The sequence below is a fragment of the Notamacropus eugenii genome, chromosome 1 (genome assembly GCF_028372415.1).
Source record: "Notamacropus eugenii isolate mMacEug1 chromosome 1, mMacEug1.pri_v2, whole genome shotgun sequence".
In the NCBI taxonomy this organism is placed as follows: Eukaryota; Metazoa; Chordata; class Mammalia; order Diprotodontia; family Macropodidae; genus Notamacropus; species Notamacropus eugenii.
Window position 1 is genome coordinate 365,283,523 of NC_092872.1, and position 25,718 is coordinate 365,309,240.

General features: G+C 40.0%; 1 protein-coding gene across 36 annotated transcripts in view; it reads right to left on the reverse strand.

Moving 5' to 3' along the window:
- Positions 1-25,718, reverse strand: part of BRD8 (bromodomain containing 8) — a 30,554-nt gene that overhangs the window by 1,284 nt on the left and 3,552 nt on the right. For 5 of the 36 annotated variants that reach the window (XM_072630355.1, XM_072630357.1, XM_072630361.1 and 2 more), the window contains exons 3-26: positions 25,578-25,647; positions 22,658-22,707; positions 22,333-22,455; positions 22,133-22,213; positions 21,649-21,713; positions 19,978-20,114; positions 18,923-19,141; positions 18,411-18,555; positions 17,637-17,846; positions 16,989-17,281; positions 16,189-16,725; positions 15,812-15,905; positions 15,599-15,645; positions 14,711-14,925; positions 14,416-14,508; positions 14,202-14,270; positions 13,014-13,191; positions 12,046-12,150; positions 11,342-11,386; positions 6,690-6,968; positions 5,153-5,307; positions 2,182-2,271; positions 1,332-1,400; positions 298-475 (exon numbers count right to left, since the gene is read on the reverse strand). In XM_072630355.1, coding sequence (XP_072486456.1) covers positions 298-475; positions 1,332-1,400; positions 2,182-2,271; positions 5,153-5,307; positions 6,690-6,968; positions 11,342-11,386; positions 12,046-12,150; positions 13,014-13,191; positions 14,202-14,270; positions 14,416-14,508; positions 14,711-14,925; positions 15,599-15,645; positions 15,812-15,905; positions 16,189-16,725; positions 16,989-17,281; positions 17,637-17,846; positions 18,411-18,555; positions 18,923-19,141; positions 19,978-20,114; positions 21,649-21,713; positions 22,133-22,213; positions 22,333-22,455; positions 22,658-22,707; positions 25,578-25,647 — 3,547 coding nt within the window. Of the gene's footprint in view, positions 1-297; positions 476-1,152; positions 1,217-1,331; positions 1,401-2,181; positions 2,272-5,152; positions 5,308-5,701; positions 5,975-6,689; positions 6,969-9,202; positions 9,571-9,956; positions 10,408-11,341; positions 11,387-12,045; positions 12,151-13,013; positions 13,192-14,201; positions 14,271-14,415; positions 14,509-14,710; positions 14,926-15,598; positions 15,646-15,811; positions 15,906-16,188; positions 16,726-16,988; positions 17,282-17,636; positions 17,847-18,410; positions 18,556-18,922; positions 19,142-19,977; positions 20,115-21,631; positions 21,714-22,132; positions 22,214-22,332; positions 22,456-22,657; positions 22,708-25,577; positions 25,648-25,718 lie in introns of those variants that run through there. The other 31 variants (XM_072630364.1, XM_072630365.1, XM_072630359.1 and 28 more) reach the window with 22 other exon arrangements.

Genomic DNA, 25,718 nt, shown 5'->3' on the forward strand with positions numbered 1-25,718 from the left:
GGACAAACCCAGGAAGGATAAGGGGAGCCCCAGAAAGTCACTTTGAATCAAAACAGGAAGATGGAACAACTACAAAGTCCCATGCTCATCTATACCAGCCTCCTCCAAAGAAACACTAACTGGGGCTTAGGATTTGCTGGGCTATATAAACTTCATTGTGAACTTCTGAGGGGCTCAGGACCACACTTTGTCAAGACCCCTAATCTCTAAGGGAAAGAGCACTACTCTTAGACCACCACTTATGTGAATGCTCTGAAAAGTGGCCTCCTTTTCCTATAAGTCCCTAAGATATAATACCTGGATCTGCTCTAGGACCTCTTTTTGCATCTCTATAGCCATGTGGTAAACATGGTGATCAGAGTCATTGTACATTACAGCATTCTGGAACATCAACATCAAATCACGCTGGAATTGTGCCATGCTGCGAATATGTCCCTTAGAGAGGTTCCTCTTCAGAGTCGTTAAGTCCATGGGTCTGCAAGTGGCCAAGAAAGACCAGGAGGAATTACATAGTCATATGGAATATAAACTGCTCAAATGAATTCTTCTAGATAACTGACCTCCCCCTTCAGTAGGAGCTACTGCTCCTGATATCACAATGTGAAATTCAAATGGTTAGTAAAAAAGCATTTGAGTGCTCAGCGTGCAGAGCACTGTAAATATCTTTGATTTATTTACTCCCACTTTCCTTAGAGAATTCATATGCTATGAAGAATGATTTTTTTTTCCCTCAGGTGAAGAAAACCAGAGAAGAAAGGACTCATGTAGGAAAGATAACCCAAATGGGTATTTCTTACATAGAAAATATTTTTTTATGAAAACTGCTACATTAGTATAAAATTCTGCTTTCATTTATATGTGGCATCCAATTGCGTTTTCTTGCCCTAATACACCCATATTAACTCCCTAAGTTTCTCTTGGGCTTAACAGACAACAGTGACTATACCTGGTGAGCTTGAAAAACATAAGTGAGAAATGACCAACACTGACTGTTCTCACAATGACCATGCAGATTCTCCTTTTGAAAGTTTTAGTTCAAAAGGGAATGTTCAGAAATTACAAAGTACTAACCAAAGTCTTTTAGACTCAAGAGTATACACTGCTACAAATGATATATTTGTCTTTTCTCACCCTCCTTTTCCTCCCAAAAGAAAGATGTTGACTTCTTCATAGCTTTATTAGCATCTTCTGCTCACAAACATTATTTTCCTTATATCTAAGTGCAGCAAATAAGGCACAAGATCATTTAAAATACAGGGAAACAGAATGAAAAGAGAACAGGCACAAGGATATGAAGCAACCAACCTTTCCTTCCCCCTTTCTTCACTGACCTTTTCACCACATCCTTGTACCCCGGAGCTTGCCTATCTGACACAGGTTTCAGAAATGGACTGCTGAACCTGGTAAGGGACAAACCCAGAAAGGATAAGGGGAGCCCCAGCAGGTCACTTTGAATCAAAACAGGAAGAAGATGGAACAGGTTAACTACAGAGTCCTGTGCTGTTCTATGCCAGCCTTCTTCAAGGAAACATCATCTGGCAGTGGAAAAATCTGTAAATTCCCTCTTGATGTATAAACATATAGAAACACTTTATGCTAATGCCACATATCATGGCACTTGAGAGCTCAGACACTTGTTTGAGACCCTGTCTGATAGGGTCCTACTAGAAAGAAGCATTTATTTCAAATATAAATTTGATCTCAGAGATAGCATAGTGTAGTGAATAGAAAGCCAACCATGGAGTTGGAAGATCTGGGCTCAAGACCTACTTCTGACATACAGTGGCTATATGATCATGCATAAAAGGAACCTCTTAGTTTCCTAGGCACTGTTCTGCATTGATAGAGGGAGTTTCTTTCCAGAAATTCCTCATTCCAATGAAATAATAGGTTCAGAAAACAAAAATTATAATTTTATCTCTTAAAGTTCCACTTCTGAAGAAAAACTAGAAATTAAAACTCAAATGACAGCAACTTTTTCTTCCAGAGACCTACAAAAGCAGGGTTTTTTTTAAAGGTAGTTGCTGGTGCTGATGGATGGAAAGGACTGTCTTATGTGGTCCACTTCCAAGATATATATTCATATCTTCTACTATGCCTGACCTATCTTCTGACATGGGTAATATGCTTCAGTGGTGAACAGCCATTCTACCAGTTTCCTGTCCAATTTGAGACACTTACCTGTGACTGGCAATCATTTTCCAGACTGGAAGAAGGGTTTTCTTGAATAGCAGCTGTTCCTTGACAGGATCACCCTGGTTTGGATCAGTCCTACGAGAAGGGACATGGTCATTTCCCAAACGTTGTTCTAATTCTTTTAGGCAGACAATCAAGGTACTGCCTATGTTTAGGCCTTAACTTTTAATCAGGTCTCACCAAAGGAAGGAACTTTACTCTTTATGTCTATTCTACATTAAAAAACTGAAACACTACAGGATGAGAAATACTGTGTTTCCAAAGTTTTCATAAAGGAGACTCAAAACTATGAACAAGCTCAGTCTTCACAGTAACTCAAAGATGGGTCTGCTTCTTTTGAAGGCTTTTCTGTGATTCTGACAGCACATCTACGCTGGTCTTTACTTTTTTTCACCCCTGCTAATCTGTTCTTCTGCAATTCTGACATAACATAGTTTGCCTATAAAGTACATCCCTGACCTCAGCCAGAATGGCACTCAAATGTTGAGACTCTTCTGTAACTTCAGGAGAGAGGATATTTAGTCAATAATCCAACTGTCTAAGAATTTTTCACCTTCAGGAAATTTCCCTTCATGCCAAAACAGCTTAATTGTATGTACTTCTGCCCCCACATGCATTTAGAAATTATTTTTGTTTTTGTATTTAAACCCACGCAAATGAGATCTTATAAATTTAACAGACTATATTAATTCTATGGAAATGAGGAAAACTGATTTTAATATTCCTAGATTAATATGGCTGTGAATTTCTGCTTAAAATTAATGTCTCACATAGGACCAGTGGAATACATTTCTTCTAATGTTGGCATTGTAGGTAGTTTCCAAAATTTCAAAATATATACACAATTACAATTTCCTAGATATCATCAATATAAACAGAAAAAATCTTTTACAGGTTTTGAAATCATCTGAACAAAATTAAACACTTTCATTTCATTTTGCTTCCAAAAGAAATAAAATCCACAAAGAAGCTTCGCAAAAATCTAAAAACAAAATTAAAAAAACCTAAAAACTGAAACAAACAACCAAAAAAAAAAAACGCCCAACAATCCAGCATTCTGTTAGTGGTGCATTTTTTCCATATTAAAAAAAACAGAATTCTATCTAAAACAAGGTCATTAAAAATAACTATGCTATACCACAGCCACTATCACATCTCATAAACAGGTACAGGATATATTAGAGGCATTAAGAGTGTGAACTTAGGCTCAGGCAGATTCCAAAGTTTTATATCCTGCCTCAGACAGTTCCTAGCCATGTAAACCTGGACAAGTTACAACTTCTCTAAGAATTCTTTATCTCATCTGTTAATAGGGATAATAACAGTATACACCTTACAGGGTTATTGTGAAAATTAAAGGAAATCATATATATATGTATATACATACATACATACATATATATATAGTGCATTTTACCAACTTTAAAGTCAACATGCCACCTATTATTATTTTCTTGGTAACATAATACAGTACTGTATTATTCATGGTACTAGAGAATACAATTCAGAAGATAATAATTTGGTTTCATTTCACTTTTCTAACACAAAGTGAGCAAGAATGGTAGTATGACTGCTCTGATACAAAAATATATCTTCCAATGAAGCAATATTTGTCAAAATGTTTAGCACAGTGCCTGGCACATAGTATATCTATATAAATTCCTATATGCTTCTCTTCCCTTAGCTATGATTTTTTAGCTATAGTTCTAAATGTTTATTGCTCTGCTGGAATAGAAGCTAAAAACACTTTTAAAAAATACTTCCTCCCTCATTGAAGACCACAACTCTTCTGTGCTTTACGAGATGATCTTGGCCAAGTTTGGTCTATGGTCAAACACATTTATCATAGAGTGGAACAAGCTGGCAATGGACCTCTTGAAACAGGCTGGTCCTGTAACAAAAGAGAGTCCATTACTGGATATATGAAGTCCTTCCGGCTCTGGAGGACCTGCCAGAGTCTGTGTTCCTGTGAGAACTCAAGAGTCACTTGTATGTCATGATGCTAAGATTAGGGTAGGACTTTAGGGGAAGCTTGTGGATAAGGATAATAATGATATGGATAATCACCTATATTTCTTAAGACGGCTCTTGGGTTTCTCTATAGCTTTTTCTCCTCAAAGATAAAATACATTAACTTCTATAGCTAATCCTTTACGGTCCTAAAGTCTTACTAGACCTACCTAAGTTCTGAAAGGTTCTTCATCAGAATACTGGCAACCAGATGATCTTTTTTTGCCAAGTGACTCACAATAGCAATCTAAAAAAATACAGGGGTAGTGTACCAGGATCTGCACGACAATTCAGATTATTCTTTAACCTTTTAACACAATCCCTTACTTCTGTTTCTACTTACTTGACATAAAGAAATAGAAATTATAACAGTACGAAAGCTCCCAGAATGCTGGCTTTCTACTACTAGGTGACGGTACAAACCAAGGGGCCAAAACTGAGATGCAGTCAATAAACATTTATTAAGTGCCTACTATATGCCAGACACTGTGTTAAGTGCTGGGGATACAAATAAGAAAGAGTCTCTGCCCTCAAGGAGCTTACAATCTAATGAGTAAAGATGTTTTTGGGAGACAGACAGCTAATTCTAAAGAATGTTACCCTTCAAAGATGTTTTTTTGCTAAAAGGACAACTCACAACTCCCACTTTTCAATCTCTGTCTGAAATACAGTCAGGACTCAGTTACTGATAGTTACTGCATTTCCAATTTAAAAAGGAAGTTTTAACCTACCTTTTGGTTTAGAGAGGGAAAGTTGCCATGCAAAAAGGCTGAAAAATCACCAGAAGAATAAACATTCCAGAGTGCATTTCTTGTTTGACATTTATCATATACCACCTTTGTATCTTTTTTCTTCACATATATATGGAGTTACAGTAAAATTAAAAAAAAAACCAACCCAGATCATTATGACACATCTGATAACCATGGTTAAAGCTGTTACTCACATCTTAGAGGAAGAGGCATTGCTGACAAATAAATCCACCAATGGAGTCTCCTTAATGCTGAGGTCATCGTCACACTCACCCAAAGGTGGTCTACTCTCTACCTCCGAGACATATCCTTCACCCTTTTCTTCTCTGGGTTCTTCATCTGTCCCCCCCTGGGGAGGCCAGGAGACAAAGCAGGCTTTAGAAAAAGCTTCAGTATCAGAGCAACGTTTCTTCTTGGTTAAGGTGACTTAAGAACCTACTATTCTTAGGAGGCTAATTTCATAAAGTACTGAATAAAAAGCAGTTTTAGGACTAGATGAATTAGCAGAATATTTAATAACTCTACAAGAGAATTTTCCCTTTTTTTCCTCCAGAACAAATAAGGAAACACCACACTCTTGATATCACAGCAAGCCCTGCAATGAAAAGCTCCCAAGGCTGGTTGGGATGCTACACCCTTCAATACCTACTGTCAGGGCTTAGGTCAGACCACAGCAGACAGTCAAGCTGGTTGGGCAATGACAACATATCCTAGTTAGACAGCTGGTTTTGCTCTTTACTTACCTCTTCACTCTCTGAGGGTGGTCCCTGAACTTCACATATATCTGAGGAAACTGAGGCCATCTCTGGCCTCTCATTTTTTCCCTCCAGTTCCTTCTGTGCTACTGAGCTGTTTCCCTTGGCTGGAAACTCCTGGATCTCCCTGCATGGCTTCCCTGCCTCTCCCTCAACATCTTGAGTTTCCCTTCCTTCTTGCTTCCTAGAGCCAGGCTGAGAACTGCAGCCCTCACTTGTTCCCTTGCTGCTGATGCACAGCGGCTCCATCAAGTAGGCTACCTGCAATAACAGTTTATTTCCATATTCGTAAGGACACCAATGGGAATCAACTAGACCCTCAATTGAGTTAGGGACTAGGTGTGTGTTCCTGGTCATTCTTGAGATGGCTTTAACCCAAGTGCCATACAAAACCCTTCTATCTACCACCATCCTAGAAGCCCAGCCCATTTCAAGGCACTTAGCTCTCACCCAGAGTTATGTCTCAGCTTAAAATCACAAAATACTATAACCTCATTATTCTCATTCATATCAGGTAACTACTGACCTCCCTTGCTTTACTCAAAGAATGAAATGCAGCAATACTATAGATGGTCCTGTGCTTTAAAAAAAAAATCCGTTCCTATAATTTTCTAAATTCCAAGAATAGAGATACTTTCTCCAGTGATGCACAATGGCAACTCATCTGTAACAAAATCTTAAAGAGCTGTCCTGGGCACTAAGAGGTTAAGTGCCTTGCCCACAGTCCCACAGCTAAGGTAGCCAACTGTGGAAAAGGCAGGATTGAATCGAGGTCTTCCCGATGTCCTCACTGGCCCTCGGTATCACACTACACTTCATCTCAACTCTGACAGTTCTTGATGAGAGCAGTAATCATGTTAGCTCCCTCAAGTTGGTGTCTTAGGAAAAACATAAAGATAAAGAAGAAAGGAGTTCTCTAAGAGGGTAAAAATTTGCCCTCATTCTGGACCTGACCACTCTGAGCAAACACGATTACCTCAGAGAGGAAATGAAGGAAGTTCTGGTGGTTGAATTGTTCTGTCTCTTCCTGGGATTCCTCACTGCCTCCATCCCCTATAAGGGGGTCACTGGACTCTCTGCCTAAGTTGTTCTCCTCTAGCTCCTCTGCTCCTTGCTCTTCTGTTTCCCTCCAGCTGCCCACTTCAAGGTCCAGACTGGAGTCCCATGAGCTGAAGAGGGACCCGTAGTCGTTGCTCAGCTCAGAATCATTAGGATAATCTTGTTCAGAATCCAAACAAACCCAGTCATGCCCCATCTGCAAATACACAGAAAAAAGGATTAGATTTATTCGACGTTCCAGAACCAACCCCAACATCCACCTCTCTTCCATAGTTCCAAGCAGTCAAGTGCACAGGAATTTCTCTATCAAAATATTTAAAAGGGGGAAAATTATCTAAGTTTCCAAGTTGATTTTTAGTCTTTCTCCTAACTGCAGCTGAAGGGAAATAAAGAGTGAAGAGACAGTACTGCAATCAGCAAAATAAAGCAGCTATTACTCCCAATCCCAAAAGTTTTGTTTTAGCTTTCCCAAGTGTTGAGCCCAAGACAAAGAGAATAGACCTAATAATATAGGCAAACTCCTGAAAAATATTCTTATGGAGAAGAGGCACATATTAGGAAATGCAGCAAGGTAAACCTGAGGAAATAAACATGCCCACTAACTATAGTCCTTAATTGCTACTTGGTTTCATCTGTGTCATTCCCGTGAGACACTGTTACAAGTTTGCCAATGTTCGCCTAGCCAAATCTTGCAAAATGATAAACCTCTACTGTTTCCAGATCACACCGTCCAATTTTCCTAGCTCTCTAACTTTTCTTCCCATCATCCACTGGAATAATCTTCTTGCTGCCTAATAATGAGCACCAACCAGGGCTCAGTTCCTGGCTCGTTGCTCATCTGATACATAACTTGTTAGACTTCAATTTCCAAATATATGTAACTTCTAGTCCAAGCCACTCAACTCTTTCAGTTTCTTTGCTTTATCTGCCAAGACAATACTCCTCGGGTGCCCTAACATCATAAACTCAATATGTTCAAAATTCACCTTAGCTTGAAAAGGTGCTTCTAGCATTCTTCTAGGCTGCTGAACTTACAATCTTCAATCACTCCCCATATCCATCAGCTGGATTTGGAATCAAAAGACCTCTGTATAAATCACAGCTCTACCAGTTACTACCTGTGTAACCTTGGGCAAGTCATTTTAAACCTGTCTTACTTAGTATCTTCATCTTTAAAAAGAGATTAGACTAGATGACCTCTAAGGTCCCTTCCAGCTCTAGAATTAGAATCTTATAAAGTCTTATAGTTTTACTCCATAATATTTTTTACATTCACCCTATCTTCCCTGTTCAGGCCCTTCACTGATTCACTCCTAGAGTATTGCAATAACCTCCTTACCCTTATGTCCTTTTTGCATCACCTAACAATAACTTTCTCGATCAAGAACCCACTAAGATTTCATATCACCTATTAGATGAAATCCAAATTCCTACCATTTGAATTCCTTCACTAACCAAACCCTAACCATCTCTGTTCCAATGAGTCAGTCTATCAGTCACCATAAAAGCTCTATTTACTCCTGCCTCTATGCATTCTCTATTAATCTATATGGCCAATATGACCTTCAATGCCCACTTACCCACAAAGCTCTCTTCTATACTTCTTAAAATCTTGGCATTCTATCACAGCACTTCATGTTTGCAAACAACTTGAAAATGACTTCCACTTCTTGTATCTGCAACTTAACTAGAACAGACTTTCCAGCCACAGGGACTTCAGTAATCCTCTTAACACCAAGTAATGGTGCAAAAAGTCAACACTCAGTAAGTGCTTCTATTTGCTAAGACTAAAGCCTTTGTGATTTTTAACCACAGTAACACTCACAATTAAACACATCTTTCTCCAAAGATCTCACAGTAATTTATAAATACCATTCTTTTAGTTACCCACAATCTCTCTAATAAGTATAAGATTATCACTAAAATGACCCTTTTTTATTTGTAAACTAGTAATCAATGGAAGAAGCTAGAGTAAAGTCAGTCAAATCAAAGGAATAACTTTAAAAGGTATTACTCATCCTTCACATAAAAATTTTGGAAATTCATTTCCAAAACAGACACAAAAAAATCAGTGTAAGCTGAGGCTTCAATGCACAACAGAGAAAGGAATAGCAGGCAGTCTTTTCTCCTAGAAATGCCATCTGTAAAGGTGACTGACATCACTGAAAGGAAGGATAATCCTTCCAATATGCATTAGCTAAACTCTACTCTGAGAATTCTAAGAAGCCTTGTCTAAATGTTGGGTGCCAAAATTGTGGATTACTTACCTTTTCAAATCACCCACCAAGGGAATGTACTTGATATCTTAGGGGCAATTTTCCCCTTTTACAGTCTCAAACCAAAAAAATGGTGAGACAATTGAATACGCATACAGGCTGGCTGATCTCATAAAGAAAGCCATCGAGACTGAAAATGAGCACACAAACATGGTTAGGGTTTATTTAGAGTTTATTGTATACATAGACACTTGACAGGTTTAAAAAAGTCTGTACACTTCACATGACAATACAAACTAGCCACAATCGCTGGACACATAGGGACATGAATGTAGGCTGTCACTTCTGCCCTAAAACGGGCAGTCCGCTGAGGGTTCTGTCTCTCCTGTGAGGTTTCCCTGGTCTGTGCAAGGTCACCCAGACTCCTCTTGTTCCACCCTGGGAGCAAGGCCAACAAGCCCAAGCTCATCTTCTCTCTTCTTTCCTCTCGGCTTCCACACAGAAAGAAGTTGATTTAAAGCCTCACTTCTTCATCTTCAAGTCGGCTTCAATGGCGCAGCGGCGCCCTCTTGTGCCCCCATCCTAAATGACAGGCAAACAAAGAAAGGGAGCGTCAGAGAGGAGTCAATGGTTAAGAGAAGGTGGGACCCGGCACGCTTGGGAGTCAAGTTTCTCAGAAGACAAATCAGCAGAGGAATCCAAGGGAATGTGGTGCATTTCTGTCTTCCCACAAAGTGGCTCAAGAGCACCTGGTGGTATGTGAGAGGAGATGCAAGGGAGATACAGGATGGGGAATCCTGTTCAAACCCAACACAGGCCTTTAGCATTCACCTTGGGGGTCCCCACAGAATGAATAGTAGTTACCCCACCCACAGTTCCCAGATCCCTGTGCAAAGGGACAGGAAGAGTCAAAACAAAGATAGAAAGTCAGAAAGGGCAGTGAACAGGGAGATTCTTGGCTAACGTACCTGTCCAGCTGTTGGGGTCCCTACAAGAAAGGCCTTTCCTGCCGACTGACCCTGGCACTAGCTCCCTAGCACCTCCTGACAGCTGCTTTCCATGAGGGCAGGACAATCAGAAGGCTTCTTTCCATCTGCTGCTCTCTCCCTGCAGCCCAGCTCCTTCCTCTCGTGCAATATTTTGCTGTCTTCAATAGATAAAGGTTAGAAGACCAATCCTATAAACCAGCCTTGCAGCAGCCAGACACCCGCCTGGGTGATCCAGAGTCACTGATGATGGGCAGCAGGCCAGTAGGAAAGAATGGTGATTGTATTTAATTTGTTCTTTCGGTAGTACAGGCTGGGAAGCCTGTGGGAGAAGATGAGCTAGTGAACATCTTTGGTGGGCCAGTAAATTTTTGTTACTAATTTGCCAAGTCTTTAAAATTTTTTCTGTTCCCAACTCAAGGACACAGGTTGCCTGTGAAGCAACAGGAAGAATAATAAAAATACCACCATCTTGCATTCGTATAGCACTTACTCTTTTCAAACAATTTTCACAACTACAATTTAATTCTGTCCTCACAACATCCCTGTGAGGTAGGTAACACAGGTATCATTAGCTCTATTATGCAGAAGAAATATATAAATGAGGCACAGATAAACTGACTTGCCCAAGGTCATAAAGAAAATTAACGGACCAAGCTAGTATTAAGTGATCAGTTTTCCTCATTCTTAGTCTGGTGTCCTATCACACACCATGCTGCTTCTCTGACCCACAATGTACAAAGTGGAGAAAGAAAAGTCAAAACCACTTCTTGATTCCAAAAAACAAACAAGGCTGGTCACTCCAATGGATCCCTCATCCCTGCCCCACCCCCTTGTATTATCACTGCAAGACCCTCTGGTATACTTGGTCTTGTAACTTATTTTAGAGGAGGAAATGAGGACAGACTCTGAATATCTGCAAGTATAAGAAGCTGTTAGAAAGCCAGCCAACAACTGTTTTGATAACCTTTCATTTGCAAAGGGATAACTTATATAGTTTCGTCTTATAAAAAGATGAAGGGAAGGAAAGAAGGGAATGTGCATTCTAGATCCTTCTTAACACCACCTAAAGAATACATAACCCTAGCCCAGTGACCCCTTATCAACATAAGCAATACCCACCCAGCACACACACACGCGCGCGCACACATACACACGCACGCGCACACACACACACACACACACAGAGGCATGCATAGAAGACAGGAATACAGTAGAGAAAAACACTTCTTACTAAATGACCTGAATAAATATAAGTTTAAGACACTGCTGGAGTCTGCATGTCAGTTTTCCCTCTACCACCCTCCCCTACCAGGAGCTGAGAACATTTGTGGCATCAACATCCCTTGCAGCCATTCAATACTTACAAAGAGAGAGAGAAGGAAGGCAGGAGAGCCCATGGGGACACTGTCCTGTTAGAGGACAAACAAACACTGATCAGGTTCCACGGAAACTCTCAGCCATAAGCAACTCACACTTTAGGACAGAGACTCAAGCACCATATACAAACCAACACATATCCATGCACACACACACAGATACAGATATGGACATAAATTTTTAAAACTTGAGAACAAGAGGAAAGGACACCATGAAACAGATCTAAAAGCAATCTGGCCATTAAGCCTCTAGGCATGGGGATTCCCTAGCATCCAAACCCTTGCAAACTAAGTAGTTCCCCCATCTTCAAAGTGCTGTCTCCAGCAAGATCACTCTCTCAACTTAAGAGTTTCCCCCACATGACTGGATCTGTCTCTCTCAGTTACTCCTGGCTTCTTCAATGTTTGATTTGGGAGAAAATGTCCACTATGCTATGGTGAGAATGTCAGGGCTTCTGAGAGCAGCCTATCCACTACCCAGAGGTCTGACTATTTATAAAAGATGTAGCTTCCAGATTATCAAGCATCCATCTGACTATAAATGTTACTAAAGTCCTAAAGGTCTATGTGTACTTGTGGGTTAGAAAACCTAATCATGGGAATAGCAGCTTTCTTAAATGTATTGGGTTTCTCCCACCAGATTTTTGTAAAACAGATTTATCCTAGGCATAGGTATTGCCTGGCTTCCTCACCTTCTCTGAAGCATCCTGTTTGCGGGTAGAATCTCTCCCTCGAAGGCTTTTGGCACTGATTCCAGACTCAGATGTCTGCATGATCAGCTGTGTGGCCAGGAATTGCTGTAGGGAGAAGACAGAAGGTTGGCAGAGGCCACTAAAAAACTAGCAATAGCAACAAGGACAAGAATTTCAGTGGGCAAAGGATGGGATTATTAAGTATGAATCATAACATACTCTTTATCATATAGGACAGTAATAAGCTGGCAGTTAATAGCACAAACTTTAAGAAAGAGAGACACTTGTTGAATAAATATAACATCCAAATTATATGGTACTTCTACAAGTATGTTGATTCCTGGCAATGAAGCGACAGGACAGAGGTAGAGAAGATAAGATGCTTATTATTTTGTACAGCTTTTCTGCTGACTCTAAACTATAAGTGGAACAAACAATAAAAAGTAGCTGAACAACCTTGTCTTTAATTGGGATCCCTACAGTTATAAAATCACGTTAACCCACAGCATGACTAATTTTATTTTCTGGTGATTTCTTTGGGATAAGGAACTCCCTGGTAAGGAAACTCCCTCCACTAATGCAGACTGACAACTCTTTTGCATCTTACAGTCATAGAGAGTTGACTGGAGAAACAAGAGGTGGAAAGACTTGCCAAGTGTCACCAAGCCAAGATATGAAAGAGCTGGGGGTAAGAAATCAAGTTATCCTGAGTCTAAGATTGGTTCTATAGTCACCACACTAGAGACCTGCCAAATTCAGAGCCAGATTGAACTGTAATTGGGAGATGTTTAACAAAATCAACAAAAATACAACACAACATAATGTTCCTTTGTTTTTTAAAGTTACTATGTGGCTGGCAGAGATACCTGTTTGCATTTTGACACGTGCACTATACCACAGCTATATCTCATGACTAGCACAGGAGCTCCTTTCACTCACAGGCAAAGCAACAAGGAATCTGCCATTACCTGGATTTGTTCCAAAACATCCCTCTGCATCTCCACAGCCATGTGGTAGACATCATGGTCAGAGCTATTGTACATCACAGCATTCTGGAACATCAGCATGATGTCTCGCTGGAATTCAGCTGTTGTCCTTATTAGCCCATTCTCAATGTTCTTCTTAATGGTTGACAAATCCATAGGCCTAGAAAGGGAGTACAAGGTAAACAATAATGAAGAAGGTGCTGCTGCTGAATTTTTGGAAAACAGCAACTCTATCTCCTGTTTCTAGGCGCAACTGTCACAATTCTAGCCCCCAACTCCAAAATGTCAGTATTAATTGATTATTAACCAAGATGCAAATAAATACTGTACAAAAAACTTTGGAGAAGAGCTGTGACACTAGATTCTGAAAAACCAGCAACTGTGTCTTCCATCTATTCTGCATATCAGTACTTATCATTACCAATGCTGCTGAATTATCAATTTTAGGCACCTTCTCAATCACCACTCTAGTAGAAGCCCGCACTGACACATGCCCAGACTATTGATATAGCCTCCTAATAAATCATTTCTTCTCCACTTCTTCTCATGGCTGGACTAATTTTTCCCAAGTTTCAATCATACTTAAAAAATATCTTCAACTGCTAGTAAACTAGTAAACAGAATTCCACCTTCTTCACCTGGTATTCAAGATCCTCCACAATCTGGTACCACTCTACCTTCATCCCATACTGTTCTTTACTCCGTATTTTGCTATCCATCCAAAAGGATTCTTCTTTCCTCTTACTCATTCCTGCCTCTACACCCTCACTCACACTGTTCTTTACATTTGAAATGTCTTTCCTCTTTACCTGTTAAAATTCCTACCTACCATTTAAAGAACAACTTAAATGCCACCACCCACATTCTATAGAATGTTTTTACAAAACCAGTGTCTGATATAGTGTGGGTACTTAACAAATGCTCATTATTATTCCCTGTACTTTCCCCCATCCCAGCCGATTACTACCTTTTGCCCCTTGGAGTTAATTTTGTCTTCCACCCTTTTAATGCATGTTATATATTATTTTTAAGTTGCACAAAGGCGAGTGATGTTTTTTTCAACAATTTCTTTATAAGGAGGTATTGTGATAGTTGTTTAAGTGAACATAAAATATGCTAGGCTTTCTCCAAGTCATGGCGTCTGCTCCAAGTGCCAAGACCATTGCTTACCTCTGTACAATGCTATGGTAGCCAGGTGCTATGTCATCTGTGACAGGTTGCAAGAAGACATTGGCATACCTATCCAAAACAGAAGTCATTATAAATTCATTTTACTAGTACAGATATCAGTAACGTTTGCGGTTACACAGCCTAATACTATTTAAATGCATTTTTGGATGAGCAGAGAGAATCCTGCCTCTGACTTGACAAAAACCTTACTGACCTGTGATTAGCTGCAGCTCTCCATACCAGCATGATAGCTTTCTTCCATATCTTCTGGGCCTGAATTGCTTCCTGATCCTCACTGCAAACAGAACTGAAATAAAAGGTGCTATGAGATAAAGCAATCCCACATTAGGCAGAAGTCTTATAGGATACGCTTTCAGGGCCCTCAGTCAACTCTGAGCTTACACTTTAATCCAGGTCAAAAAAGAATGAGAAGGTGAATGAGAGAAAAAGATGAGCTCCTATTTCCTACCCTCTCTACCCTGGGAACTCTAAGAGCATTTGATACTCACAACTGTGAAGAGGCAGGGCTACTGGGGATGGAGTCAGCTAAAGTGTGGGACTGGAGAGCAGCATTGTGAATACTAAAGCCATCATCACTCTCGCTCACAGGAGGCTCATTATCCATTTCAGACAGATAACCCTCTCCCTGGTCTTCCTCCTTGGGTTCTTCTAGGCTGGCTGCTTCACTGGCCCCATCATCATCTTCATCCTCACCTGCAGCATCCTGGGATATAAAAGAGTTACAATCAGCAAATTTCTGGTCTGGGAATCAAATTAGATTAGTTACAAGAACAGCCTAATACTCACATCTATTGACTGTCTCTCATCCACCTGCACATGTATGGTGAAATATCACTTGTACTGATGTTAAGGAATTTTGGTTTTATAAAAGCTTAACTCATCTGGTAGATTAAAAAATAAGATTCTAATTAAGTCTAAACTATGAGGCTCCCAAGCCATCCTTGGCTTTCTCAGGAAAAGAAATGAATTTAATGTTGTGTGTCACTTTACAAGTCCACCTTTAATTACTTTCTAAAATCTGGAAAGTTGCAGCAACTGACAGGCAGAAAAAGACTTAAAATTTTATTTTCACTTTGGATAGATAAATTGCCATTTTTGAAATGCCTGTACTGATCTTTAACTCTGGCAACACTCTGGTTTTTTCAAAGCTTATCAAAAAAAGTGCCATCTGTAAAAAGCACTAAGTTGATTGCCTCTAGATAAGAAATGAACATAGTGATATTAGACATTATCAATCTTGCTAAATCCTTAGAATCAACTGTTCCATTTCCCTCCAAGCATTCAAGTCTCATAAAAATCTGGGAGAAAAATGTTGAAATTTAGAGGCACTGCTACACAAAATCAAGTCACATGGCAGGAAGAAAACACTAAATTACCTTCATCTGGCTTCCAAAAATAGTTCCTGAATCTTCCTTCATCGAATCTGCAGAGAAAAGAGACATCTTTAAATTTTCCTCACAAATTTCTTCCTTTTCTCTTCCATGCTGACCTGTACCCCCCTGATGCCTACCCACATCTCAAAATATGTCAAGAATAAGAATGGATTTCACTGTGTTGGTTGGCTAGAGAGCATAACTTTCTTAATTTACCTGACAACTCAAACTTGTGCTGATTATCTGTCTCTGAAAGGTCTTCACGTGGATTTTGACCATGTGGGAGAGACATTACACTTTCAGGAGAAGCCTAAAGAAAAAAACACAAAGCACTCAGTATCCAAAAAACAGATGAGACCAAAAAGAGAAATGCCAAGTCTCATCTGTGTACTCAACCACATATCTAGCTTGTATCTTAAGCAGAAATGGGATAGAATTCTCCTTATCATGGCATATGGGGTTCAGGTAGTACTCAACACAGCATTACTAAGGAAAGCTCAAATCAGTGCTATAGTACATGCCACTAGGAAAAGGCAAAGTGTTCCCTGTCACTTTTCTACCCCAATGTAACCTACCAACCACTTTTCAGATACCTCTATCTTTACTGCAGGATGTGCTGTCTCATCAACTTTCCCAATCAAAGTCTCAACTTCAGGAATTTCTGCTGCTACTACAGCAGCAGCCACAGCCACAGCAGCAGCCGCTGAAGTGGCAGTGGTGGTGGCAGCAGTGGCAGCACCAGCAATAACACCTCTGGGTTCTCTGGGTTCCTCTTCTACATCTTGACTTCTAAGCTCAGGGGGTTCTGCATTTGCTGTTATAACAATTCCAGCTGGTGCTTCAGGGCTGGGATGACTGGGCTCCAGCTCTGCTGTTTCAACCTTGATCTCAGCACTTGGTTCCACAATGTCCACAAGATCACGGATTCCCTTAGTCTCTGGTTCCTCAAAGTCAAGCCTCTCCTGCTTGACTGTCATGTCTGCTGGGGGAGGAGGGATTGACTTCTCCTGCTCCGGTTGAAGAGAATGCTCCCAAGGGCCAGGCAGAGATTGGGGGTCATCATTTTCTTCACAGAATGACAGGGCAGCTTCCACAGCTGCCACATCCAGGACTTCTGGATGGTCATCCACCTGCACCATAAGAGAGACTAATGAGGCCATCAAGGTAAGCCTCAGAACATAAGTTTCATTAGGAGATGGCCTGAATCTTAGTCTCTTTCTACCTCCTCTCTCTAAAAGTAGCAACCAACGGGTCAGCACATTTCCTTTGGGCTATAAAAGGAAGATAAGAGACAGAAGCAGAGAGAGACAGAGGATGGAGAAATTTCTAGCAATTCTCATCCATGGAATGAGTAAAGGAACCTAGAACAAAGCTTATGGAAAATTCTCCTCACCTGGGCACTTACCTTGTCCTCAATGATGGCGATGATATCTCCCACAGTCTCAAAGTCCAGCTCTTCTCCTGTGTAAGATACAGCAATGTCCATCTTCTCTGCCAGGTCCAAATCTTCTTTCCCATCAATGCTAGGGGCTTTTGATCCTCCAGAGGCCTCGGCTGCCCCAGATCGGAAACATTCCTCTTTGATAGAATTGATGATCATGGAAATTTCACTGCTATCCATGGAAACAGTCACAGTGTGCTGATCACTCACAGCCTCCATAGGAACACGAGTGTCAGGCTGACTTACTGAACAATAGGAAGAATAAAATGCCTCAGGAGCTTATTAGGTATAAACTGACCAAAGATACCATGCCTGGGAGAGACAAGTGTTAAATACTTATCCATGGAGACCAAGAATAAGAACTTTCATGATTGTTTACCCTTCCCCCCAATATCCACCCACCTGCCTTTCCAGGACACAAAGTCCACCCACCCTCCCTCTCACACAAGTGTTTCTAAGAGCATCAGTTTGTAGATAAAGAAAATAAAGTTCTGAACTGGGGATGATGTTCTTAGTCATACTTTTCCTCCCTGAAGCCCATATGGGAACTTTGCCATCTTGGAGCAAGCGGTTTCTTAAATGTCTGGGTTGAGGACGCACCTGGAACTACACTTTCTGATGTGGCGGCAGCTGTAGCAGAGGATTGTGCTGGCAGCGCAGGCATCATGACAATGGTAGCCTGGGGTACAGACTCTACAGGGGGTGGTAGAAGTTTAGCTGGAGACTCACTGGCAACAGCAGAGAAGGAAGTGAGAGGTGTGGTGAACTGTGTAGGACCAGCTTCTAAAAGCCGGGAAAGAGTAGGAGCACCTACCAGACAAAGAGGCACATAAAACGGAATTGGCGGAAAAGCACATGAACAGAAAGCAACAGCTACTTTCTCTAAAACTCAATTAACAATCGTTCCCTAGAAATCAGAGGATGAAAGAAATTTTTGTGTTGAACAGGTCCTACGTATACATCACTCAAAAACCTTTAGTCATTGTCTACATTGAAAATGAGCCATCAGGATGCCCATCACATGGTGTCTGATAGGAAAATGCATAAAAAAAGTTTACATAAATAAAACCACCAATTCTGGTAAAATCAACGCAATCACTTTCTTTTTCTCAGTTATAGGGACAGGTTATAACTGCCCAAATACAACTTTATCAAAGCACTACAACTAATACCAGTTCTACCGACAACATGAACCCTTCACTCACTGTCCAGGTCACCCTATCCCTTCCCCTCTCCTAACTAAGATTTATCCAATCTATGCTACTCATTTCTTCAGGGATATTAGCTATATTTAACAACCACTAAAAAATGCACCAATAACTATACCAATCTTAACCCTGAACGAAAGAGAAGGAAAGAGCAGCACAGACTTACCTGAGGCAGCAGGAGAGGCTGCAACAGTGCTGGGTGTTGACTGCATTTCTCCTCCATGCATCATAGGAAGGACTCCGCCTACCTCGAGGAGAACACCTGCACTGTTCAGGTGGCCAGAAGCCACAGTCATCTCACTCTCACTGACCTATCAGAGAAAAAGAGAGGTGAAGGCTACAATTGGGATTCCCTCAATCTACCCAAAGAAACTCCTGCAATAGATTAAACTTTATAAAACTAAGCCTATACTCCTTCTGATAAGAAAAATTCCAGACCCATGAACACATAAGTTCCCATTTGTTAAAGATGGGTTCTCTAAGCAAGAGACTTCAGAAAGTTGTGATTCAGATGCCTCAGGACTCAAAGCACCCAGTAAAAAGAGTTAGACCACTAATCCCACTTTTAGACCTTTCTAAGGAAAAGAAAAACAAAAAACCAAACATTTTCAGCCCCAGACACTCCCTTCCAAGTACTGAATCATTATAGCTCTCAAACACCCACAGAAGTCTCCATACCAGTCTAGGGCTAGTAGGCAGGAGGCTGCCCTTCTTCAAGAGCTCTGACAGCAGAGGGGAAGGGGGTGGAGTTGCTTTCTGTCCAAGCATCTTTTTCTGGGGTGAATCATCTGTGACTGGGGTCATGGGGGCTTCTAAGGGTGCAGAGCCTGGAGGAGGGGTATCAGGAATCCCAGGAAACGAGGTAACTGGGGTACTCGGCAGTGTCCCAGGGGTTACCTAAGAGACAACAGAGAACCTGTATCTGACTTCTCACACTGGTGATTTCTACTAATCTGGAAGGATTAGTCTATCTTATCTATATGGTACATCTCTCCCCCACCCCCTCCAATCTAAGTCCCAAGCTCCTAAACAGCTCCTATTCACAAGTCAAACACCACACCTCCTCATAACTGCTTTGGTCACCCAAATATATTCCCTCCAAACCCCTCAGCAGAAACTCCTTACTCCCACTTTGCTAACAATGAATTAGATGAAGTGTGTCAAATTTCCGATCAATTTTTTTTCTAGAGAGCAAAATACCTTGCTTCAACCCTCAAAAGCCTAGAGACCTTAGCAAACCCCTAACAATTAACATTTTCTTATCCAGTTTTTCCATGCCCTGACACAGGACTCAGCAATTAGGCCCTCCCCCAGCTCAGTGCACAGACACAAAAAATTAGGTCTTCAATTTTCACTGTTCAGTCATATCCAACTTATGATCCCTTTTTGGGGGTTTCTTGGTAAAGGTACTGAAGTACTTTGTCATTTCTTCTCCAGCTCATTTTACAGATGAGGAAACTGAGGCAAGCAGGGTAAAGTGACTTGCCCAGGGTCACATGGTCATTATATGTCTGAGGCCAGATTTATACTCAGGAAGATAAGTCTTCCTGATTCTAGGCCTGGCATTCTATCCACTGCGCCACCTAGCTCCCCCTCAACTTTTATAACAAGAGAGAAATTTGGAGGAACCTGGATATTGTTTCTAGGATTTAAATGATTTCCTTATTTCCCAGCCGTCTGCTGGCTTGTCCTCCCAGCAGCAGTGACTTCACCAAAGACAAGAACATACTCACTCCAGGACTGGCCTCTTCAATAGCTGATGGAGTCAAGTCACCCAGTGGGTAGTCACCTCCTGGAGAAGTAGAGCCTGCAGGAGATCGGACCATCACGCTTGGTAATCTCCGAGGAGGTGTCTTCACTGCCTGTCGAGCTAGAACAAAGAAGAGTATCACCCAAAGTCTCAAGACAGAAGACACTAGGTTTGTAGTACTAAAAAGTCATACTATGGCATTAATGTAAATATGAACATTTATTATGTTAACACGAATATTGCTATATTTATGTTACTATATTAATATAAAATAAATATGGCAAGAAAACCAATGTCTTTTGTTTTCTTTTTACCAAATATGGAAAAGTATTTTCTTTCAACTTAATTTCTTCCTTAAATTCAATTTCCTTATTAATAACCCAGCAAACTCATTTCATAATCCTAACGGTCCATGGTGTTAGATAGTGTTCATTATCACATCACCTTTCTTTAGAGGTAGTTTATACTTACTATTTTTGAGAAGAAAATATCTCTATGATTTAGTGATTACACACAGAATTGTTCATGACTAAGCTCCCTTGCATCCATGGGAAGCTATTTTTTTAAAAACTTAGTATTAAACATTAGCAAAAATGCTTAGCAACCACTTACATCATATGGAGACTATAACTGTGTAGCAAACTGAGAAGTCTAGAAATCAGAAGATTGGAGTCCAAGCCTAGCCTCTGAAAACCTATTGGCTTGAGTGATCCTGGGCAAATCACTTAACCTCTATTCAACTCTCTAAGACTGTAAATTGCCAAGGTACCAACTTGCATTGGTAAAGAGTATTTGCTAAACTGATGAGATCACAGGGCCAGTCCCTACTCCTACACTATTTTACAAAAAGGTCTTTCCAGATATATTTTTATTATTCATTTTTTATCTTAATTATATTACCTAAATTTATTTAATCTTTTCCCATTTGTTGAACATTTAAATTGTCTCTAGTCTTTTTTAAAATTACCAACTGTGCTGCTGTGAAAAATCTTTTGAACAGGAACTGTTTTTTGTTTAACTTTTTCAGGGCACAGTCCCAACAACACAATTATTAGACCAAGAGAATCAATTTTTTAAAAAATAAGAGCTTGTAATGCATACAATCAGACTGTAGCTCCAAAAAGATTCAAGCCTACAATTCCATCAGTAATGAACAAGCATCATGTTTCACTATACCTTGTCAGCACTGTATTCCATTGTTTGATTATTTTTGCCAATTTGATATGAGGCAATACTGCAAAGTTTTTACATCTTACTGATTAATGAACTCGAGCATTTAAAGTAATTATTAATTAAGCACATTAAGTAATTATTCAAAATCTGTATTTCCTCTTTTGAAAACTATTCAAATCCACCTTTAATGAGCCTTAATTTAAGAAATCTTTAATTTCTAAAGCTTGATGTCCCGATAATCCTGTGCTGTCTTCCAATCATACCTGTCTAGGCTCAGATGAGGATCAAGCAGAGTTCAAAAGTCCCTGTTCTCATTTAAAAGATTATTTTGACCTTTCAGCTGTATTTGTGGGCTTAGGTCAATAAACATTAAAAAGGAGAGAACAAAAATTGTGAAGTAATTTGAATTATCTTTCTGTAAAATAACCTACAATGCCATTATCTTCTAACTCTTAAAAGAATACCTTGTGTCTCCGCTCACCCTGATATGCAGCATCTGTAGCCTTCCTCTTCACTTCAGCCTCTTCTTCCTCCAACTTCTTTTTCCTGGGCAGAGAAGATGAGGTGTTAACTGCCAGTTAGCTCTATTCCTCCAGTTCTGGGGAGGTCCAATGAAATCAGTGAAATCAGGAAGAGAAGAGGGTAAGCTCAATAAAGAGTTCTAGACTCAGACAGGGTACAAACTACCATTTCCCAATGAGAACCAATTCAATCACAACAAACTTTAAATGCCTACTTGGTGTGGATAAAAGCCAGGTTACTAAGAAAATGTGGCAGTGTTTTTGTAAACCACTTTCTAGACCCAGCTCCACACAGGCCACTGTGGCTATGTAAGCTACCTGGCACCTTTCCCCTTTTAAGACTGTCTCTAAAGTCTAAAGGGATAGCAAGCAGAATACATAGATCAGATTTTCTCTAGGGTAAAGGGAAAAAAGATGCACAAAGATGAGACCAATACTACCCACATTGCAATGTCATTGTATAGTTCATCAAGTCGGTTGTCCATATGTCCAGCTTGGATAAGTTCTGCATCTTTCTTCAGTTGTCTTCAGGGAGAGAAAAAGATTTTTTTGGCTTTTATCCGATTTTCAACACCTATCTTCTACTCTGTCCCAGTACTAAAAATCACCATTTCTTGACTCTCAGCATCCTTTGTGATAAATACCTGTATTTTTCCTGTGTCTCCTTAATTACTTTTTTCAGTTCCTCAACTCTTTCAGCAGTCAGTTTCCGAACAATAACATCTTCTACTGTTTCTACCACTTCCCCTTTTTCACCACGTTTCCTCCTGCAAAAGGACAATCCACATAGTAGCAAAAGAATATCCCTCCCATATTCAGCTAATATCCCTCAGTTTCCCCACCCATCATAAGTACTTTCTGCTCTAATTATACCTCCCATCAATATAAAATCAAACTTTCCTAATAACTTCCCTCTACTTCATAAATATGCCTAGAAATACTTGGCAAATCCCTTGACTTGTCACTCACTTTGGGGTTTCAGTGGTCTCTAGGAGTTCCGAATACTGGGAAGCACAATGCTATGGAAACAAAGAATCAAGAATCTAATGAAATCAAAGGAGATAATAATCAAAGTGCCTAGCACAGTGCCTGGCACATAGTAAGCACTATATAAATGTTAGCTATTATTCCTATTAATAAACAATATCTGAACAGCTCAAGGAAAGATCTGATTTTCAGTGAACTGAGATAAACTGGGGTGGGGGGGGGTGGGGAGTGGGGAGAGTGAGGGAAGAAGGAAATAGCTTCTAAAAGACAAACTTCTTTGAAACGAAGTCAATTCACTAGCACCAGTCCAAGCCAAGCCTAGAGCATGTGTCTTTGAAAAGATAACCGAAGAAAAGACTTTAGAAGTGGGGCTGGAAAGGAAAGGTGGAACATAAACACAGTCCATTCTATCAAAAGAAAGACTGAATCCAATTAAACTCCCACACTATGTGCTAAGAACTGAAGATACAACAAAGTGCAAAACACTCCCTGCCTTCAAGGAGTTTATATTCTACTAAGAAGATATAACATAGAGATGGCTAAGCATATACATGGTAATTCTAGGCCAGAGTACTAATGATTTAAGGAAGCGAGGAAAAGTTTCTTAGAGCATTCTCATAATACAACTAGTCTCTAAAATGAGGGCTATCCATCCCTAAGCAGCCATGACATGACAGCAAGAGCATGTAGTTAACCAACTGGTTAATTCCACTCTCAAACCCTAGGATCCCCACAAGAGCTAAGCATGTGCTTGTTTCAATACAATTATATGACCCTATTCATTACTGATCAGTGCTCCCCTACTTCACCTCCTGGGGAGGTAGAGGAAAAGAAGAGTTGTAGCCATAACCATGATCCAAACATTTGCAGCAAACATGGAGGCCCAATTTCCTGCCTTATCTCTCCCCAGTGTCCTCCACACTTAGACATCCCCTCCCCATTGAAGTTCCCTGTCTCTTTCCCCTTTTTGCTTCCTGTAGGACAGCAGAAACAGTACATGTTAAGTAGACATGGACAGATTATGATTTGTACCACAGATTTCACTACATCATCTTTCCCACCAAACAAGCCAAATACTGGAGTCAGCTCAAACTGGCTCTCTAAAGAGAACTGTTAAAATTGTGAGCACGAACTAGAAATTCCTATCTTTGAAATCAAATTCTACTAATCAGGGCTTGATTTACTGTCTGGTTATCTCAAGTTAAAAAAGTAGAGGAAATGTTAATAATGTAGATTAAAACTTAAAAGTATGTTATATGTTATATACATCCTCCACTCCTTCAACCTATCCCCCATCCCAGAGTATCAATTGTTAAACATTTACCAGCAAACCACTACACCAAAACCAGTCCTCTTCTGAAAGTCACTATTTCTTATCAAGGGTTCCGCCATCCCTTTTAGTCAGCCATTTCCAAAATCATGATGTCATTTTCCATTCCTCATTTTCCTTTATCACATCCTTTCTCCCTTCACAAAAACTCTCCAATCTGTCCGACCTGTTCCACTCATACAGCTAGCGCAGTAAATCAAGGCCTCATCACCTACAAAAGCCTTCCAATGTAATGTCTCTGCCTGGCTCAAACCTGAATTTTCCATAGAACTGCAAAAGAGATTTTCCTGAAGCGCAGGTCTTACTATATCACTTGTATATTCAAACTCCAGTGGCTCCTTATGAACATCGGGATCAAATATTATTTAACTGTTATCACATCTTTTTTCAATGTCTATTTTTTGTGTAAGTTTTATGATTATCACTAGTACAATACTGCACAAATGTAATTTGCAAGTAAATATTCATTTACTGGAGGCAAAAAGTTTTACTGATAGCAATGTACCATCAAAAGTTTAAAGACCAATGCCACAGAGGATAGCTCATGAACTGAGGCTTGAGTTAAGTTAGGGACTCTAAGAGGTAGAGATGAAAAGGGAATGGATGAATGTAGAATGCATAATAAACAGTAAACATGAAAAAAATAAGCAGGATTCAATCTGTAAACTGTTTTAAATACCAAGCTTAGTTTGTGAGGTAGCTGGCATCCAAGTGAATAGAGAACTGTGCCTGGAACATGGTAAGTGCTATGTAAATGTTAGCTATTAATATTTTATTCTAGAGTCAATAGAGGGCCACTGAAGGTTCTTGAGAAAGCAAATAACTTAATCAGATCTGTGCTTTAGAAAGATTAGTACCAACTTTGTGGAGGATGTATTGTTGAGGAAGAGAGTGGAAACAATGATAAAAAGGGCTAACCATAGTCCAAGTAAGAGAGCCTGACCTAGGATGGTTATGGTGTAAAGAGAGAAGAATATGCAATTTGAGAGATGTTGTGGAGGCAAAATCAACAAGACCTGGGTGAGGGAAAGGAAGAGTCAAAAATGATTCAAGAACAATGAATACACTAGCAACAACAATGTAAAAAAAAAGAAAACTCTGAAATAACAATTAGAGCACTTATGACTGAATGTGCTACCTACCTCCTGACATGGAAGTGAGGACTTAAGAGTAGAATGAAACATAATTTTTTTCTGAGATGGTCAATGTGGGAATTTGTTTTGCTTTAAGGTATTTGTTAAAAGGGCTTCATTTTTCCTTCTTTTTCAGTGGGAAATGGTTGGTGGTGGGAAAGAGAGATGTTAGATTTTGGTTAATTGAAAAAAAAAAGTTAATTAAAAAAAAAAAGGACCCAAGACTGTAAAACTGGGTAAATGGAAAAATAGTAGTACCCTCAATACAAACAGGTAAATTTGAAGGAGGGGTAACAAGGAAATAAAAGGCAATTTTCACTGATCTACAGTAAAAGTGCATAACTTTAAATTCTCTCAATAAGGCAAAGGTCTTCCGGTTAAATTAATAGGACTGGGTACGGAAAGACTGCTATAGAAGGACACTATCCCTGGAGCTTACTTTCTGAGAGAACCAGTCAGGAGGTCGGCCAGGTTCAGCAAAGGGCTTGATTGCTCTGCTAACTGACACCCTACAAAAAAAGAAAAAAATAAGGACCTTCAAAGCATCAGTCTTGGACCACAACATACTATAAAACTCCAT